Consider the following 19,129-nt stretch of genomic DNA (forward strand, 5'->3'; position numbering starts at 1 on the left):
TGTGTGTGTGTGTGTGTGTGTGTGTGTGTGTGTGTTTACTGTGTAAGGTGTGGTTTGTGGCCCTCTAGCATCTGTTTATGACTGCAGGGATTATCACCACACTGCAGTGTGACATTAGCTTGTTGGAGGGAGTCTCACACCTCAGACTACGAGCGATTCAGTCTTCATTCACTTTCAGCCAGACTTTGACTAATGAAGCACGACTGTGAACGTACTCCGAGAGTGTTTATGTGTGCACGCGCACACACACACATACACACACACACACACACACACACACACACACATAAAGATAAATTCCTTCAGGTCCAGAAATAAACCTCTAAGCCACTAGATGACTAGGTTATTTGAGTCATGGATGGACACTGGAGGTGTTCACTACATGCAGGAACAGATCTTTAACACTGATCTTCATCATCATCACTGTCCCAATCAGTAGCTTTTAGCAGTGGAGCTCCCCTTACTGGTCAGCAACAGCAGCGTTGTCAGTATGTTACTGCGCCAAAAGCTTACTGAAAGACAGTGGAAGGGACAGAAATGTGGCTAAAGCTGCTGAAAATAGGCTGATGATGAGCTATGAACCATTCTCACATAGGTCTAGTTTTATGCTGAATTGAAAGAAACAGTGTGAAACAGCAGCAGATGTACTACTGAACCTTAAACACTGTTGACGCAGGAATGAGCAATGACACTAGTACTTACTGATCGAATTACTAAATTGCATTTGACCGTTATACCGTTATGACCGTTAAATATTTAGCTTAGACAACACATGAAAGACAATACTTTGGTTAAGGCATTTAGGAAGTGTTGTAGCTAGTTAAGTTGGGACATTCATAACCATGATGCAAGCTTTTTAGTTTTAGTTTTATAAATCAAAATTTTGACACATCTTCACTTCAGGATTTGAATTTCATGTGAGAAATTGTCATAGGATTTCTTCTCTATTTGATGGTGCTGTATAGGTCAAACAATGAATCAGAAAAATGATCAATATATTACTATAGGTCTAGTAGAGTGACTTCATTAGACTTGGAGCTTCTTTAGCTGGATCATTTGCAGAGGTAGTTATAACGTGAATACTGTTTCCCTCACAAAATTAAAGCACAAAAAGAAATGCTGTGTACATGACACGGCAAATTCTAAAACTTTACTAAAATTTATTCAGCAGTCTCATGTTACGTTTATGACCCTAAAATGAGCAACATGTGATGGTTAAGGTGTTAATAGGATTAAATAGTCATCAGAGAGTTGCTTAGGTTATGAGCAAAATAGTTAATAATTATAATTAAGTGCACGTAAATGCACAACACCACAGAGGAACCAGACTGCTTTTGATCCTTCACTGTCTTTACTTCATTCTCTCAGTCTCCTAGTCTGACAGCATTGCATCTATTTTAAGAGGATGAGCTCATACCCCCTCTCCTTCCTCCTTCCTCCTCCCCACCACCAGCACAAGTCACCCAGGGGAGGTCTAGCCCACTAACGGGTGCTCATGGCTGGGCAGGACCTGCAGGTGGAGTGGACCTCTCCGTGGGACCACGTGGGGCTCTTAGCTGCCAGAGCCAGCGTTAACGGAAGAGGAGTGAATAATTTAGAAACATCGTTTCTGCGGGATGTTAAATATTTAAGCGGCCTCTGATGTAACTGTGGAGTGTGAATGTGCGTGTGTGCGCGAGCACGTTCATATATTTGTGCACTTGTGGGTGGAAGATGGACACAGAGGGGGTGACGTTATTTAAGGAGAGTCCATAGCGGCTTATAGTGAAGCGAAAAGACGTGAACGATGAGGTTAAAGAGGAAGAAGTCATTGAGAGACTTAAAGAGAGGTTTTGAATGCCGTTGTTGACATTTCGGGAGTGTTTTGTTTGAGTAAAGTCTGCGTCATTTTGGGGATTAATATGTGTTTGTGTGAGTAAATCAAGGCTTTTGCACTTTTCTGATTAGTTTGAAGTCACTCTTTCTTCATTCTGCCTTCATTCCTGATTTTCTTCTTCCCTCTCTTCATTCTCCTCCAGTAGCAGGCAGCAAAGCATCCTTCACTGGACCTGTCAATGTGTGTGTGTGTGTGTGTGTGTGTGTGTGTCAGGGTTAAACTGTTTTAGCAGCCTGCCTCTCATTATGTCACTCAGTTGCCTCACTCTCCTCTGACTTACATCAAGGCACAACCATACACACACCAACACACACAAACCTCTTCAGTCCACTCAACCAGGGTTAAATGATCGCACCCAGATTATTAAACTCACCCGAGTTCTCTGAAGTCCTCTGTTTGTGTGTGTGTGTGTGTGTGTGTGTGTGTGTGTGTGTGTGATGACGGGTTGTTGTGAGTTCTTCCCCAGTGAGGGCCTTGTTTACTCAATGGGGTCCTTTTCACACATTCGGTAGTCCGGCCAGACTGCCTGTTTGTTTTTCCCACATTATCTCCTCTCCTCCGCCTTTGTGGTAAAAAAAAAAAAGCCCCCCTCCTCTTCATCCGAACCCCTTCTCTCGTCTTCCTCCCACTGCTTTCCCTTCGTCCTTCTCGAGTTCAGCCATGTTGTACCCCTTAAATCAGGGGTAGCCCTGGAGTCTGTTTTTTAGTATCTTTCCATGAGTATGTATGTGTGTGTTTTTAAAGTGTCTCCATTAAGCTCCTTATTCTTTCGTACTTCCTCTAACTGTCCTGAATTGCATTACAGTCAAAATAGCATAACATAATTTGATACGATGATCAGGAAACACAAATCTCACTTTAAAAAGCTAATTATACACACATGTAACCACATCACCCACACGGTCTGGAAGGGGCTAGATAGAGTTTATTCCCTAATTTATGCTGTGTTTTTCCAGGCGCCTGAATCGGAATAATCTGGCCGTCTTCCCCGAGCTGCTTTTCCTGGGAACAACAAAGCTTTACAGACTGTAAGTCCTGTTTTTACTCCTCTTTTTCTATCCATCATTCCTTACACAATGGTGGGTTTTGTTTGTATCATCACAAGCTTGCACATTTGATTCACTATGACTTAAAATGTGAAATATGTTGCAAACATGATAAAGTAGAGAAAAAAATATCATTATTTTTCAGTTATGCAGCCGTTGTGTTTCACAGGATAAAAGGAGTGAGAGGAGTGAGAGAAAAGATTTTACATAGGCCTCTCCATAGAAGCCAGTTCAGTAGCTAATGGAGATTAGCACTCCAACAGCTGCTGTCCACTGGGAGAGATGTGTGTATTTGTGTGTGTGTGATGGAGAGGAGAAAATGAGCACGGCAGGCCGAGGGAGGTATAAGCAGTAAACCCACAGAAACAGGTTTCTCTTCTGAAGTTACATTTTGTGTTTCACAGGCAGAAAAAAGTTTCAGTTACAGAACATAAATGTCCCAGTTTGCATTCAAACCAGTGAACCGCTGTTTGTTGTCATCAAGCACCTTCCACCCTTCACTCACAGCCTGATATGGTCTGTACTGTAAACTGAGCTGTGGATTTCCAGTACTGTAGGGCTGGGCTGCAACGCTGCTGAAACTGTGGGAACTAACTTCCCGTCACGGTCATTTGTGGTCTTGGGGAATAATTATGGTTGCATATATTTATATGTGTGGCTGAATATATTTATCTAAAACAATATTGAAATGCTCAGATGATTCAGAGAGTGTGTGAAAGTTGTTTATGTTCTGCGGCCGCTAGAGTGGTTGGCTGGGCTGACCTGTTGTGTCTCAGGGTGTGTGTCTGCATGTGTATCTGTGTTTCTGCGAGTGTGTGTGTGTGAGTTTCTCAAGGCCGAAAGCTGGCATATTGCTCAACGTGTGGGCCGAGGTAAAAATACAACGCAGATATACTACTCTCTGCTCAGCTGTCGCAGACAAGCGGCCTCTCTGTGTGTGTGTGTGTGTATGTGTATCAATATGTATGTTGAGTGTGTGTGTATGTGTGTGCGTGTCAGCATGTTTAGCAGAGGGTTGCTTGTTAGCTGCAAATCTTCACTGAACAAGCTCATTTAATTCAGCCAAACAGCATTTATGAAGTGTTTTTTCCCCCCATTAACATATAGCACAATGTGAAACCCACAGTGGACAGAGAAAGTAACAAAACTCTGAGAATCAACAGAAAATTGCTAAATGACAATGAAAAAAGAAAAATGCCAAGCTGGCGCCATTGCAGCCACAAAGCTGCAAGCAGATTTGTCAGACGTATGGAAGTCATTCAGAATGACTGACAACCACGAAGGCGAAGCCAATAGTATTTTGGGCTGTTTTGGTCAATATTCAATCTTATGTCTGCTTCTGCACCCCCTACGGTGTATTTTGTGTATTTAGAAAACACAGCAAGAAACTCTTGAGAACCTCTGAAGTGGGATCTTGTAAGTTTTATATAGAGGTCAGATGGTATGTGCGAACTGGACCGCCTTTGGTTCTTGCAACAGTACTGCTATAAATGAACACTTGCTCAACATGTTATTATGGAAATTATGTTTTCACTTTTTGGGGGCTTGGAAAATCTGTGTGTGTGTGTGTGTGTGTGTGTGTGTGTGTGTGAGAGAGTGAGAGAGAGACACAGAGAGAGAGAGAGAGAGAGAGTATTTACTGGATGTGTTTAACCTTTGCTCAGCACCGTGGTTTAGGGCTTTGAGGGCTAAATTAAACTGGGCTGAGGTTAGGTGTGAGATATGTCATACATTTTAGAGGACACTTATTATTTGTTATTAAACCAGTAAGTATGACATTGTTCGGTGTAGACAACTGAAACACTGTTTGATCAGGGAATAATCATGGTCTTGGTTATCGAACAAATCAAAACTTCCAACGTCACTATCTTGTAGTTTAGTTTAGCTTCTTTTAGTTTGTTTGATATTATATTATGTGAGCATGACATTACACATAATTACAGAACAGTGAGGAATAACACATGAAGTCCAGACCTCATTCCTTACACCTGCCATTTTGTTTCAGTTTCCAAATAGAGTGTGAGATTTATGCACTGTATAGTTCCCTCAGAGATTTCTATGATGAAACTTTATTCTTACATCCCGCAATGCAACGTGTTGTATTTTATAGATTAGAAAATGAATGTTGTGTGATTCTACACCCTGTAGGTGATGACTCAACACGATGATGACTTAAAGTGTCTGAAATCTTGATATACTGCTCACTATAGAGTTAATTATTTAGGGATTATTGAATGAGTGATATCAGACACAGCTCAAGACACACGGGATTAGAGACATCATACTACTGACACACCAACTTGATAAATACCTACACTCAGTTGCCGGTTTATTAGGTATAACTAGCTAAAACAAATGTAGTCTAATACAAGAATACTGCCTTCATAAAAGTTATAACGTTCAGTTTTTGTTGAAACAGAGATGCTGATTCAACTTTATGGTGATTTTTTAAATAAACTTTCAGTTTAGTCATCTTTAAACTAGTATCTTGTTTTCTCTCTACCACACTTTCTGTTGTTAGATCTGGGTCTGTTTATTTGTTACTATATTGTCACTTTATTATAATGTTTACTTCTTTGTCTATTATTATTTGATACATTTTATTTATCTCATTTGGTTGCCTCCTTTGTCTACATGTTTTTCATGCCTTATGTAAACACTTCATACTTTGCAAAAGGTGAACAAATAATTTGTGTGGCATTTCCTCTCCTCTCTTCTCCATTTTCCCTGCCAGCTCTCTCTCTCTCTCTCTCTCTCTCTCTCTCTCTCTCTCTTCCCTCTTTGCTGGACAGAAATCAGATGAAAGAAGGAGAGATGAAAGAGGGGTTGATGAAGGGATGGGGTGATGGGAGGATAAGAGAATGGGTCAGTGATTCCACAGCTGAAAAGTCTGGTTATGCTTGAGTATGAAGCAAGATTGATGGGACAGTGTTTGTGGTATTTGTGTGTGTGTGTGTGTTCTTTTCCTGCATCGTCTGGAAAATGTCCCTCAGTAAATGTTTTCCAGGTTACTTTATCAACTTCATGTCTTTTGGTGTTTTGTATCAAGTTCAGGTGTGTTTTGCTTAAAACATTGGCTTTCATATGTTGATTTTCTTGAGTGCAGACAAAGTGAGAGATGAAGAGATATTGATGTGTGTGTAAGAGAGAGAGACCAGGAGAGGAAGATAAATTGAAGGAAAGTTAGTTGTACCCCAGTCCTTCATCATCATTCCACTGAGAATGAAAGTCATCATGGACAAATTGATTGAGAGGAGGAAAATAAGTGGGCTTAAGGTCTCACAGACACACATTAAACCTGAGTTAAAGTGGTATGGGGTTTGAATTAATTAGTTGATGAAGCTTCGTTTTTGGGTGTGTGTGTGTGTGTGTGTGTGTGTGTGTGTGTGTTTATGTGTGTGTAATAGTCCTTAATCCTCTGCTAAACTGTGCCCTGATGAGGCTTTACCAGGCAGTATTGTTGCTTAGCAGCCTCAAAGGTTGTGGCTTTGTCTTCTGTGAGAGCTTAACCCTGCTGCACACACACATACACACACACGAACACACACACACACGTACGTACCACCTCGGCTGAGACGACAGGCTCAGCACAATGCGTCACAAGAGCGCAGGCGCTTTCCCACCGTGTCGACAGTTAACTAACACAGAGGGAGGATGATGAGGAGAAGAAAGGAAAAGGAAGAGAGAGGTCAAAGGGAAAGAAAATGAAATTTTCTCTGTGTAAATAATGCTTTTTAATTAAGACAGAGAGCGTTGGGCGTTTTAGTTGCCACCATGACAACGACCTCTGGGTCCCACAGAGGTCAAAGGTGAAGAATGTTCAAGTCAGGAGATCTAAGCAGGAAGTGATATATAGAAGTAAGGAGGGGCAAATCTCCTCTGTCTCATTAACAGAAATCACAACAAATTAAACTTATAAAGAGAGTTTTTATTCTAAGATCAAACAATTGTTGTATTTAGAACAACTTTACCATGAGACAAACATGTTTTGGTCTGTGTCCTTTATCAGGATCATCACACAACAAATGAAGAACAATTAAATCAGACAGTTGTTTAAAAAACTAAATAAATAAAACAGCTCCAATCACATATACACAGTGATTAACTGAGCAGCCACTGGAAGATGTATATATAGCATTTTTAAAGGAATTTTATTGTGTATTATAATTGAGAGGCACATTTAGGAATAATGTTTTTAGAGAAACTGCTGGATTACGTTCAATGGCAACATCTTTTGTAGTGAAACGTTTTCTTGTATATCTTGGCATGTCGCAGGGAGGTGGTCGGGCTGGACGTTGTGCAAACAAAGTGCAGGACTTTGACACTGGAGAGATCAGTTAGGGAAAGTATTGGATAAATGTTAATAAACTAAACACGTCCTGTCCAAGAATGCAATTTTTCTCTTCCTCTATACGCTGAAAAACGTTTGGGAGCATTTTCTTCCCTTCAAACTGGATTTTCTATTGCAAATTGTCTGTATAGAAACATATTCTATTCTCTTTATTCATACTTTTTTCCCAAAATGTGTTTTTCAAATGTGATAATTAGGATAAAATACTTACTCCTCTGGCTGATGTCTTTTATTACTTTGCCTTTTATATTTTGATATTCTCTGTAAAGAGTTGTATGGCGACCCTTTTGAAGGCCACAGGCAAAAACATGTCAGTCTTATGATAAAGTTGGTCCCCAAAGCACGACAACGAAGTCTTGCTGGAATTTTGATCTGCTACGTCTGCTTTCATTCTCCATGCGCTTTGCAAATAGAAGCTGTGCCAGAACTCATAGATACCCCTGTAGATTTTTGGAAATTAACTTTTTCAGTGGTAATCTGTCAGTAGATTAGGGAAAGTTGTTGCACATCATGTTTTCTCATCCATAGTAATTATTTGATACACTGTTATCTTTTAAATTAGTCTCTATCACTCACATCAAGGCCACACTGACCCTTTCGTGATGTTCATGGGGGTGGGGCAAACAGGAAAATCTAAACTTCTGCTTCTGGTTATTCCAGTTTATGTTGAAAGGGATTATTTGGGTTTGGTTTGCTGCCTTTAAAAGATCAGTATCTGATGGTAGCAAGGTTAGTTGCAATGTTTTGGATGAGAATATATTTGGCCCCTGACTTTGTGTACATAGGATATGCAAATATTCTGCCATTATATCTGTCCAAGGAAATGAAGTTAAGCCTTTGCAGCCCGAGGCGTCTGTGGATGGGCCTCTCTCTCTCTTTCCCGTCCCCTCACACTGTCTGTTCCTCCATCTCTCTTTCTTTCTTTCTTTCTTTTTTTTCTCTCTATCTAACAAACATAGACACACACTGGCACAAACACAGCGCTTTACCATTCAGCAATATTTCCTGCCCCCTCCCGTTTCTCTGAATGCACTTTAACAGATATAAAAACTCTCACACGCACACAAGAAAATAGCTCTTTTCAGATCTTTTCAGCTTTTACAAAGACAGATTGTCCAAGAAATGTTTTCATTAGGACTCTTGGATCACACAGATCTTATCCAGCCAAACGGGAAAATGCGAATAGTGTTTCTATTTTTCTTTCTCTTGGTGGAGTGTTTTCAGATATTTCCATGTCATCTGTGTACACATTATGAATCGTCTTGAGTGCGAACCAACAGTTATAACAGTGTGTTGAGGTGTTGAGTGTCAGTGACTCACTCGCTTGCCATCGTATGAATCACATGACTGCCTATCTGAATTGCTCAAGGCCACTCATTCCTAAGAAGTGATTTGGCCATTCAGATCCCAACACAATGCTGTAATTCATTCTCAAGTGATTTGGAGAGGGCTTGCCAAAGACGAATTGGCATTATTCAGAGCGAACCAGTACAAAAGATTATGTTATACAGACAGAATGTAAAGATATGAAACGCCCTGCTTGACTTTTACCTCTGCTAGAGCTAACTTGTTTCTGAATGGATGTGTGTGTGTTTGTGGATTATGCTTAGCCGCTCTGCGCAGCTTCTTTTTTTAAATCTGGAAACAGAACAGTTATACATAGAATAGCAGAACACTACACAAATGTAGCAGTGGAAGATGGCATTATATGCACTTAGTTGCCAGTTTATTTGCTTGACCTAGCTAAAAAACATTTAAAAGTGCTGTTTTTGTTTAAGCTGTGTGTTTATTCAACTTTATGATAATTTTGGATGTTGGTGTTTGTGGTGCTTTTGAATTGTATTGCTTAGAGTTGTTTATACTATTTTGTGCACCCAGTTTTTATCTCCATCTAATATAAAGAGTCTGCAGTCCCTGTTGAGACCACTGTCCGCTCTGTACAAAAGGCTTATTAGACATATCACAGCTGTGCTTTGACAAAAACTCTGTCAACATGACATGAAAAGGAACAATGAATCATAAACTCTTTATTCATGGGGAAAACATAAGCAGACTCTTACTCTTTGTTCCAAGTTAAGGACATTCTACTTCTTTGTTTGTACCAATACTAACTCACTTTGTCATGGATTGGCAACAAAGTTTGATCTAATCTAATATTATCTTTGGAAAGTGATTGACCAAACATATATGACATCAAAGTTAGTGGCATCCTAAATCATTTCAATAAAATATCTTTTTCAAACTGCGTGATCTTTGCAGTAAATGTGAATTGTTTTAGCAGTAAAGAAACTTTTAAACATTAAAAAAACTACTGCTTTCTTTCAAAATACAAATGATAAACAGTGCTTTTCATGTCAATATTACTTCTTAACCTGAAAAATAAAACCTGACAAACCAAATATATTAGATGTAAAAATTTTTAAAGAAATTCCTGACACTTTTCATAATGCAATATCTCTTGTCAAATCTCCATTTTATGTTGCTCAATTAGGTATGCTGAATGCAGTCCAATTAATCACCTGTCGCCCAGGGTGTGTGAGTACCAAAGTTCAGAGCTCACAGGTGAAAGGTCAGGGAACATCAGTGTCAGCCGATGAGATATCCAGGATAATGGACATGCCAGCAGTGATGGGGCTGCTTTGCCCATCAGATTACCCAACGAGCGAGAGTTACGCCTAGAAAAGGAGACAGAGAGAGGAGGGGCGGATAACGACCGAATGAATGAAGGGTATTTAAAGGAAAGATTAGAGATGTGTTTGCTCTCTTAAATGGTGTGGAAAAAAGAGCAGGGAGGAATTTACTGAGGTGAAGACAGGAGCGTTTTCTGTGTTGTGGGCTAGCTGTGAAAAGAAAAAAACAAAGCAAAGAAGTGGTAGCAAGTGAGGGACAGAGAAAGTTGAAAAAGGAGGAGAGCTAGAGGGGAGAGTCATGAGGAAACAAGAGGAGAGAGGTATGTCAGTACTTACTGTAGATGGCAGGTAGCCTGAAGCCTGGAGCCAGCATGTCTGTCAGAAAGAAGTGCCCAGGTGTGTGCGTGTCCGTGAGTGTGGATTACTGGTGGTGGTGGTGGGGGGTTTACATACCTATCCAACGCCAGGAAGATCTTACCTGGAAGCAGGTAGTTACGATAGCAGAGTGTGTGTGTGTGCGTGTGAGGTCTTCTAGATCATCAAAGCATTTCCTTGTCTTACTTCTGTGTGATTAAGGGTCACCGTGTGCGGTAATACCTCCCAACAAAGCAGCTAAACCATCCTGCATCCTCTCCACATCCCTCATGTCTTTATAAGTCTACTTCCTCTCCTCTTCTCATTCACTTTAGCCTCAGTGCTTAACTTAATAACACAACGTTAACGCTGGTGTGACACAGCTGAGAAACCAGCAGGATGTAGATTTTGTCCGCTTATTTCCTCTCACTCCTTGTTGCCCTCCTTCTCCCTCTGCGGCAGTTTGTCTCTCCAGGGTATCTGCAGATATGGATCCAGGCCCCGTATTGATGGATGAGTCGGCCTGGCCTGTGAATTATGAGGGGGATTATGGAGTAATCAGGACAATTCATCATGCAACGCTCCTCTACTCACCCCAATCACAGCTACTCAGCAATATTGACCCCTTGCTGTGTGCTTCCATGAACAGGGGTGGGGGGGCTGTAGTGGCTTCGCAGTTGTTGTTGTTGTTGTTGTTGTTGTTGTTGGTGATGGTGATGGTAGTGTGTTTGTGTGTGTGTTTTGTATAGAGTGATGAGGAGGCAAGTTATGAGGAATTAACCCCTTAACAAGCAAAGGCGGGCCAGCCACAAATTCACATTGTTCAGTCCATCATTCAAAACCTATTTTTCTGGAACATTAATTTGACTTAATTACAAATAAGTAGTTATTATGTATTTCTTAGTTATTACTTATTAAGAGTTTAACACTCCATTGTGTGTGGGTTTGATTTGACAGTGGTACATCAAGTGTTGCTGAACTCTGATTGGTGCTCAGTATCAATGTTCCCACTATGGCAGAACATCTTGTGGAAGTGTCCAAATATATCGAATATGTCTGGCTGAGTGTTGGTGAAGACATGCACAATATGCCAACTTCTGTCTTGGGTTTGAAAATTTGTCTCACTGTAAATATCCTATAGAGTCATCAAAGAGCTGAAACACAAGGAGACTGAAAATATCACACTGTCACTGCGTGGAATAAAGGAATTGTACAACCTTGAAAGCTACTGAAGGGGGAAACTGTAGGGGTGATTTATGCTTATCCACAGAGAAAACTCACTCTGTCTGCTCTTTCAGAAACTTGAACAAAAACTAGAAACTTTGAGCGCTCACAGTCTCGCCAGTCAAATGGAACAGAAAGGTTTCAGTTTATGTCAATCAGTCAGCAGACCTAACATGGCTGTCTTTCTCTGCCCTGGGTGCCTCCCTCCCTCCCCTCTAATCCTCCATCTTGGCTCCGTGTCAAGCTGCCTTGTCCAGTTGCACAATATCCCTCCTCCAGGGCAGGCAACTGCATCCCCTCTCTGGCTCCATTAGTGCCACTCCACTGGCATAGCCGGCATTCTCCAGTGGGACCGTCATCGCTGGCTACTCGATTGGCACCCCAGTCACTCCCCAACCACCACAAAAGAAAACCTCTCCGCCCTCCCTCTCTGCCTCTCCTGCTCGCTTGGTCTTTTTTTGCACCCCCATTTTCTTCCCCTCCTTGTCTCTCTCTCTCCTGGGTCCTCTATTATCTTTCTCTTTCTCTTTCCAGCACCTTTCTCTTAAGTCTTTTCCCTCTCAAACTCTTTCTTGCCTACACTCCCCTCTTCACTCTCCTACCCATCTCTCTCCCCCGAACACATTGGTTTGGAGAGGCTTATGCAAGACCCTCATCCAGGGTAATGATGCAGTAGAAACCAAGAGAGGAAACTGGGAGCTGACCGGTGATTCCTCCCAGAGATGTTGCTCACAAGTTTAGAGCCTCTCACATTATTTCATCAAAAGCTGAGTGTGTTTGAGCTGACCATGGCGACCCAGGCTCATTAAAACGCACTATGTTTACATAATGTGAGGACTCAGGCCAGAATCAGACCCACAACACATCAGTCACTGTGGCTTTAAATGAATTTCCTATGTTTTAAAAACAGCTTGTGGGATGTCATAGATAGAAATTCAAAAATGAAAACATATGAATACATAAAATAAGTGTTATTGTCAGAGTCAGAGGAGATGAACCATGAAGGATTTGTGAAGAGACGGAAAGAGAAAAAGAGAGAAAGTGTGACTGTAGCTCTGTAGCTGCAGGCTGGTGATAGATCAGCAGGTTTGTAATCACAGGTTGGTACCCGATCTGTGTGTGTGTGTGCACATACCCAAATGTGTGCGCGCCCTTGCCAGTGTCTAATGACAGGTTCCAACCCTGATGTGTCATTATCCAATTACAGTTTTCTCTCATCTCTACGGTAACACCATGCCACCCCGTAATTGGACGGCTGCTCTTAAGAACCCTGACCTCTCAGCAAGTGTCAGGCACGGGGAACACACACGCTCGTGTGCGCGCACACACACACACACAGACACACACACACACCGAGGATGCCAGGAAGATTGGGTAATGCAGGATAAAACAGATGCTATCTGAAAGAGTGATCAGCTAAACTATGCAAAGACAAGTTAGGACTCTGATCATATCATATCACTCCTTCCTCCTCACACTTCATCTGTCTGTTCCTCTGTCTGGTAATAACAATAACTGGGTACTCATGTGCTTCCTCTCTTTTCTTTTCTCTTTGCTTCAGTCTCGCTCTCTTGAAAGTGTGTTGCCTCTAAATGGGTCTAAATGGGCCGAGTCGAAGGAGAGCTGTTTTGGTTTCTCTTGAAGCTCTTGGTCTCTCTCTTCACTTTTTCACAAAAACGAAACAGTGTTTTTTTTGCCCCCCACTGGCCCTCTTAAATATTTCACACGCTTAGATGGCTTCATGTATGAGTGTGTGTGTGTGTGTGTGTGTTTTGTGTGTGTGTGAACCACACTTGAACCAAAAATACGATGTTCAATGCGATGATAATACAAAGACTTACAAACCTTTGGCAGAAACACAGAAGAGGGAGAGACTTGAAGGAGAGACGGAGGGAGAAACAAGAGGTGATACAGAGGATAAAAATATCTGTTTGTGTGTGTGTGCAGGTTTCTTCCTGTTCCCGGGTCAGAGGTCAGATATTAGAAGTTGGGTTGTCTGCTTCTTAACAGCTCATCGGCGGACATAATTTTGTGTTCAGAAAGAGCATTTTTTTCCCCCTCAACATTGGACCAGACAATGTGAGACAGTTTTTCATTATTCAATTTTCAAAAATTTTTTCTGAATTACAAATGACATTTTTCATTTCGTTTCATTTTCTGCATCTCATCTTATGTAGCTACTGAAAACTTTTAGTGAAGCTCCGTCTTTCTACTGTAGCATTTCTTCTTTCCTTGCCATTGTCATCTAATTGTCATTGCATTTTTATGTGTCTTAATTCATTCAAAATCCTGAATGCCTTTCACATTACAGCTCAGTAACAGCAGCAGCTAAAATGATAATAACAACTTCTTTATGTTTACTGCTTTGGCCGGCCTTGAATTTCCCCTCATTTAATTTATCTTATCACCACCTGTTGCTCTCTCCATCAGACTTCGAGCTCTCCATTTAGGTATTTTATGAGCGTGTGTAGCAGCTCATTAGAGTTCTGCAGAAAATAAAGTTTAGTTAAATTTTTTTGGGAGGAGCTGGTCTGTTCCAGGTTGTTAAAGACAGAAGGCAGAAGTGAAAGTAAGAAAACAGCCTAAACACCTGGACAATTTACTTCTGAATGCACACACACACACACACACACACACACACATACACACATACACACACACGTAACTAAAATATAGTTTGAAAGATAGGGAACAAGGGAATGAGCAACCCAAGGCTATGATGTCAGCCTGTTTTACAGCTCTAATAATTACAAGCAGCGCTCTGGGTGGGTGGGTTTCTGTCAGTGTGTGTTCAACAGGACACATTAGATTCCTATCAGAGTTGCCTTAGTGACCCGCTAGGTAACAGTTGGTGTTTCCCAGACATCTTAGCAGCTAAATCCGTTTTATATAGTACTGGACAGTGTGAGCTGTAGATTTGTGAGAGAAAAGAGTGTGGAGTGCTAGTAAAACTTGTATTTCTGTTGTTCCCATTATTTTGCTGAATGTTCACCTGCCCATAACTTCTTTATTTGAACTTTACTGTGCTTTGCCATTAGCATGTTTTAATTTAGCACAATAAACCAAACTTCTCAAGTGCATCTGCTGGTTGGTTGATTTTTACACAAACATGTCAAAAACATTTCCACAAAAGAAAATATATGGGGAAATTGTCAAAACTACTATTTAATTGAGCTTTTCTACAAAAATCTATTTTTCTTTTGTTCAACAAAATAATGTTTTCACATGAACAACTGTATAAGAACTTTTCCTACATCAAATATATTAGAAAATTACCAGATTCATTATTTAAATCATGTTTTTCTACAAAAATTATGTCCTAAAATATAACAATAAAATAAAATAAAAAACACGCTTCTCAAATAAATCTGTGTTTGCATCTTGTACAAACAGATGCACACAATCTTTTGCTGCATAAAATACATGAATAAATGACCAAAATTACTTTTAATTATCTAAATAAAAAATGAGCTAACAAAACTATGGGTCTGAGCTAGCATTTGTAAAGTTTAACACACTGTGATCAGAACTTAGATAATACAGACAGCCCTGCACCCAACACATCAGCACAAAAATGTTCTTGATAAAACTCTGTTCATATTAGTGTCATAAAGACATCCAACTTTACTTCTTAAACATGACTGACTGGCAATCAATAAAATCCACAGTGGCAGCAGCAGTGCAGTCAACTTCGAGCAAGCTAGAGGCTTGGTTAAGATGATTTGGGTGCAGTATAATGTGTGTGTGTGTGTGTGTGTGTGTGTGTGTGTGTGTGTGTGTGTGTGTGTGTGTGTGTGTGTGTGTATGTGTGTGTGCTGTGACCCTTCAGCACCTGGAATACAGAAAGTGGGAGGAAAAGAGAGGAGGGAGAGAGTGATGGCATGGAGGGGGAGGGAAGGAGGGAGGAAAGGAAAGGGTTATTAACCACAACACATTACCGCCTGACAACCTGCATGTTCAGACAAAAACCCACAAGTAATAATCCCGATGTTGTGTGTGCTGCTCCCATGCAGGTTTGTGGGGGTTCGTAAGTTCAGTGTCGTATAAGCATGACAAGCCTCATTTCAACTGAGCACATAAGCATGTGTGTATTTTATTGTCCCAGTGTGTCATCCTGGAGCTGGTATGAGACAGACGAAGGGAAATACTTTGAATCTGCATTTCTAAAATGATCGCTCCCGTCTCCTGCTTCATTTCCCTCAATCAGCTCTCTCAGGAGATAGCAGGCATTGGGTTGGCTTGGCTGACTTTTACAGCGTTTTGACTAGGCTGCTTTTCTCCTGTCTTCACTTCTGTGACTTCTTTTGCCTTCAGACTCTCTCTTTATTAAAAGGGTTTTTTTTTTCTTGAAGCAAACTCATTCTTTTCAGTGCACCAGAACCACTGGATTAAACCACCTAAGTGTACATATAGCAGATCTGAAATTATTAGTATATTAATGAAAGAGTCTATTGGCAGAAAGATAATCTGCAACTATTTTGATCATCATTTCAGTCATATTTCATGTAAAAATAGTGGGAAAATACACATTCTCTGTAATTCCAGCTTCTTGAATGTGAGGATTTGCTGCTTTTTCTTTGTCATGTATAAATGTAAATTGAATATGTTTGGGTGTTGGGCTTCTGGTGTTTGACTTTTCCTCTTCTTTTTCTTATAACAAATCGAATTAACAATAGTCAGATTAATGGATAATGAAAATAATCACTAGTTGCAGCCCTAATATATAGTATTTAAAACTAGCTTCACCTCAACCAGCTACAACAGTAAAATGCAGCTTACACATTTATGTGTCAGTATTAACAGTCTAATAATGTTATCAGTCACAGGAGACATTTTACTAAGTACTTTTACCTGTTGGTGTTTTAGGTACATTTAAGTACATTTACTTATTTTGAATGCATGACTTTTACTTGTAATGGAGTACTTCTACATTGCGGTATTGGTACTTTTACTTAAGGACTTACTTAAAGGATCTGAGGACCACTACAGATCCTTACTTGTCCTATTTCTGTTCACAGACCATGTACACTCTTTTTACCATCTCTTTGTGCGTTCCTCCTCCTCTCCGCCTCCAGCTCCTCTTCATCTCTGTGAGTCGCTGGGGCAGAAACAGACAGAGACAGGTGATATCTGATGGCCTGATGGTGATGACTGTTGCTAGTCAAGCAGAATGGATGGGTCTAATTGAACAGTGTGTTTGGTGTGTGTGGCGGTGGCGGTGGTGGGGCAGTTCTGCAAATGGCAGTCGTTTCCATAGTAGCAATTAAGCGCTGGGAGGTTTCAGGTCAAGGTTAATTAGCATGCAAAGATGAAAGAGAGTCAGAAGAGAGGGGCTGAACGTTTGATCGCTGTGTATTGCTTGAGTATGTGAGTGTGTGTGTGTGTTTCACACAGTCCCATTGGAGTCTCTTTATGACGCACAATTTTTTTTGGCTAGTAGGCTACACTTTACAGCTGTGAAACACCTACGGTGTAATTACAAGTTATTGTATGTATGAGGAAAGATAGCACTGAAGACAAAGACCATTTAATGTTTTATTGCTTGTGATATGATGATTTAATGTAATTATTTACACTTGTTAGAAAAATGCCCATCATTTCATTTCTGTGAGTTAGCCATGTTTATTGATTTGCAATGTAATGATGTAGCTTTACATATAATAGAGCTGAAATGACTAGTCAATTAATCTATTACCATGGCTGATCGAGAGAAAATCAATCAGCAAGTATACTGGCAATTAATCGTTTTATTCATTTTACAAACAAATATTGTCTCTACATTAAATATGAAAACAGACTTACATGAGATAATAGTATATTTCAACACAGTTCCTATAAAAAGACCATGCAGTTAAATCAGCTCTGACGGGCTAAACAAAAATCAAAGATCATTATTATTATTATTATTATTATCATTATTACTGTGTTATTTTGAGTGCTGCAGGTACTTCTTCTCTTTTGAATGACTTTTTTCTTTGCCTCCATCTCGCTGCTCTCTCCCTCTAAACTTTAACAGCTCAATGATAGATATCCCGCTGCATGTGCACTCTGCGTGTATGTGGCTGTATGTGTGTGTGTTTATGGTGATTGATATGGATTAATGATGTAAGGCGAACAGCCATTAAAAGCTGGGAAACTGTAAGCACTGCCTTGAGCTGTGACTATTAGTCTGAAAGTTTCCGGTGTTGGCAAAACACAAGGGACTGCAGTGGCAGATGTTAGGGGAAAGTGTGTGTGTGTGTGTGTGTGTGTGTGTGTGGACTACCAGTAGCAGGTGGTAAGTTTATTTCACCCCCCTTAGCCCAAACTCATGGTCACAGGGGATTTTGGAGCAATCTAAAGCTCAGCTGTTCTCGCGCTGTAACTACACTTGTGTGTGTGTTTGTGAGAATGCTCATAAGCTCTGGGACAGATTGTCTTTTTACATGAACAAGGGGGTTTCAAAGAAAGAGATTTCCTCATCTGTAATGAAATGGATTGAAACATAAACATACTGTAAATCTCTCTTCATAGAAGCCTGTATCATCTTCCCAGTTTCCTCAGTAAACTTGACTCACTCACAGTGAGGAACAAACAAGCGTTGCTTAACCTTTTTTCCAGTTCAACATCGAATGAGATCGTTCTGCATTCTCACCTTTTGACAGAAACTCATTCAAGCTAATTGATAATCTGGTCAGGTGGAAACCCAGCAGCAACCAGCAAACAGTCCGCGGTGTTGACACACAGTTTAAGAAGCCAGGGCCTCAGGTTTCTTACTCGGTGCTCTAAATGGGCAGGTTTGCTCAGCTCAACGTAAATAAGAGGTGAAAGGCGGCCATTACTGAAGTGGCTGTCGGCAGAAGAAACAATGAGGAGGGAAAAAAGAGAAAGAGAGATTGTTTGTTATTAAATTCTCTCTTCCTGAGGTCAGTGACACTGAGGCTTTTAGTGGCCGCTGGAACCACTCTCCTGCAACACCCCGTCTAATTGGTTAACGACATCTGATGTCATAATATGCCCCCCTCTCACCGTGCCAATGCCATCCTTCATCCCTCTCTTCATGTTGCTTTTGTGCCCTCTCCATTTCTCAAACAGCTCAGTCCCTCTGTTCGCACCCATTCCTCTCCCTTGATCTCGCCTTTACTTAAAGTGGGTATTGATTGAAGGAAAGAAAATGAATGTGAACAAATCTTTCCTGCTTCCTCTTTGTGGTTTATCCTTTGTTATTGAATAAGCCAAAATGTGTTGGTTTGTACATGATCATTAATATTCCTCTAATAAAGTTATAAGTTAAATATAACAAAAGACATAAGACACAGATTTAAATACTTTTAGATGGAACACAAAATTGTGTTGGTTCCATATTGACGTTATATTACACGTCTAATGCAAACATGTAAGTTGCTGTCATGCTGTTGACGTGCTATACATTTATACATGTGTCTCATGTATAAATACACAATAACTCGTGCATGCAAATAAAGGTGCAACTAATGATTATTTTGATCCATTAATGTGTCATTTTTTGATGAATCTATGCAACGATTAAATGTCTATAACATGTTTAAAAACATTCCCGTCACAGAGAACACAGAGGACATAAAGACAAAACACAGAATAGCAGTATTACCAGCAGTAATATTTTACAAATTCTCATATTTATGAAGTT

At 40.4% G+C, this 19,129-nt stretch overlaps 1 protein-coding gene across 1 annotated transcript in view; it reads left to right on the plus strand.

Annotated features, from left to right (window-relative positions):
* Positions 1–19,129, plus strand: part of slit2 (slit homolog 2 (Drosophila)) — a 112,191-nt gene that overhangs the window by 9,760 nt on the left and 83,302 nt on the right. Inside the window, exon 4 of the mRNA XM_046047297.1 lies at positions 2,833–2,904. Within this exon, the coding sequence (XP_045903253.1) occupies positions 2,833–2,904 (72 nt within the window). The remainder of the gene's footprint in view (positions 1–2,832; positions 2,905–19,129) is intronic.

The sequence above is a fragment of the Micropterus dolomieu genome, linkage group LG04 (assembly GCF_021292245.1).
Source record: "Micropterus dolomieu isolate WLL.071019.BEF.003 ecotype Adirondacks linkage group LG04, ASM2129224v1, whole genome shotgun sequence".
NCBI classification, from domain to species: domain Eukaryota; kingdom Metazoa; phylum Chordata; class Actinopteri; order Centrarchiformes; family Centrarchidae; genus Micropterus; species Micropterus dolomieu.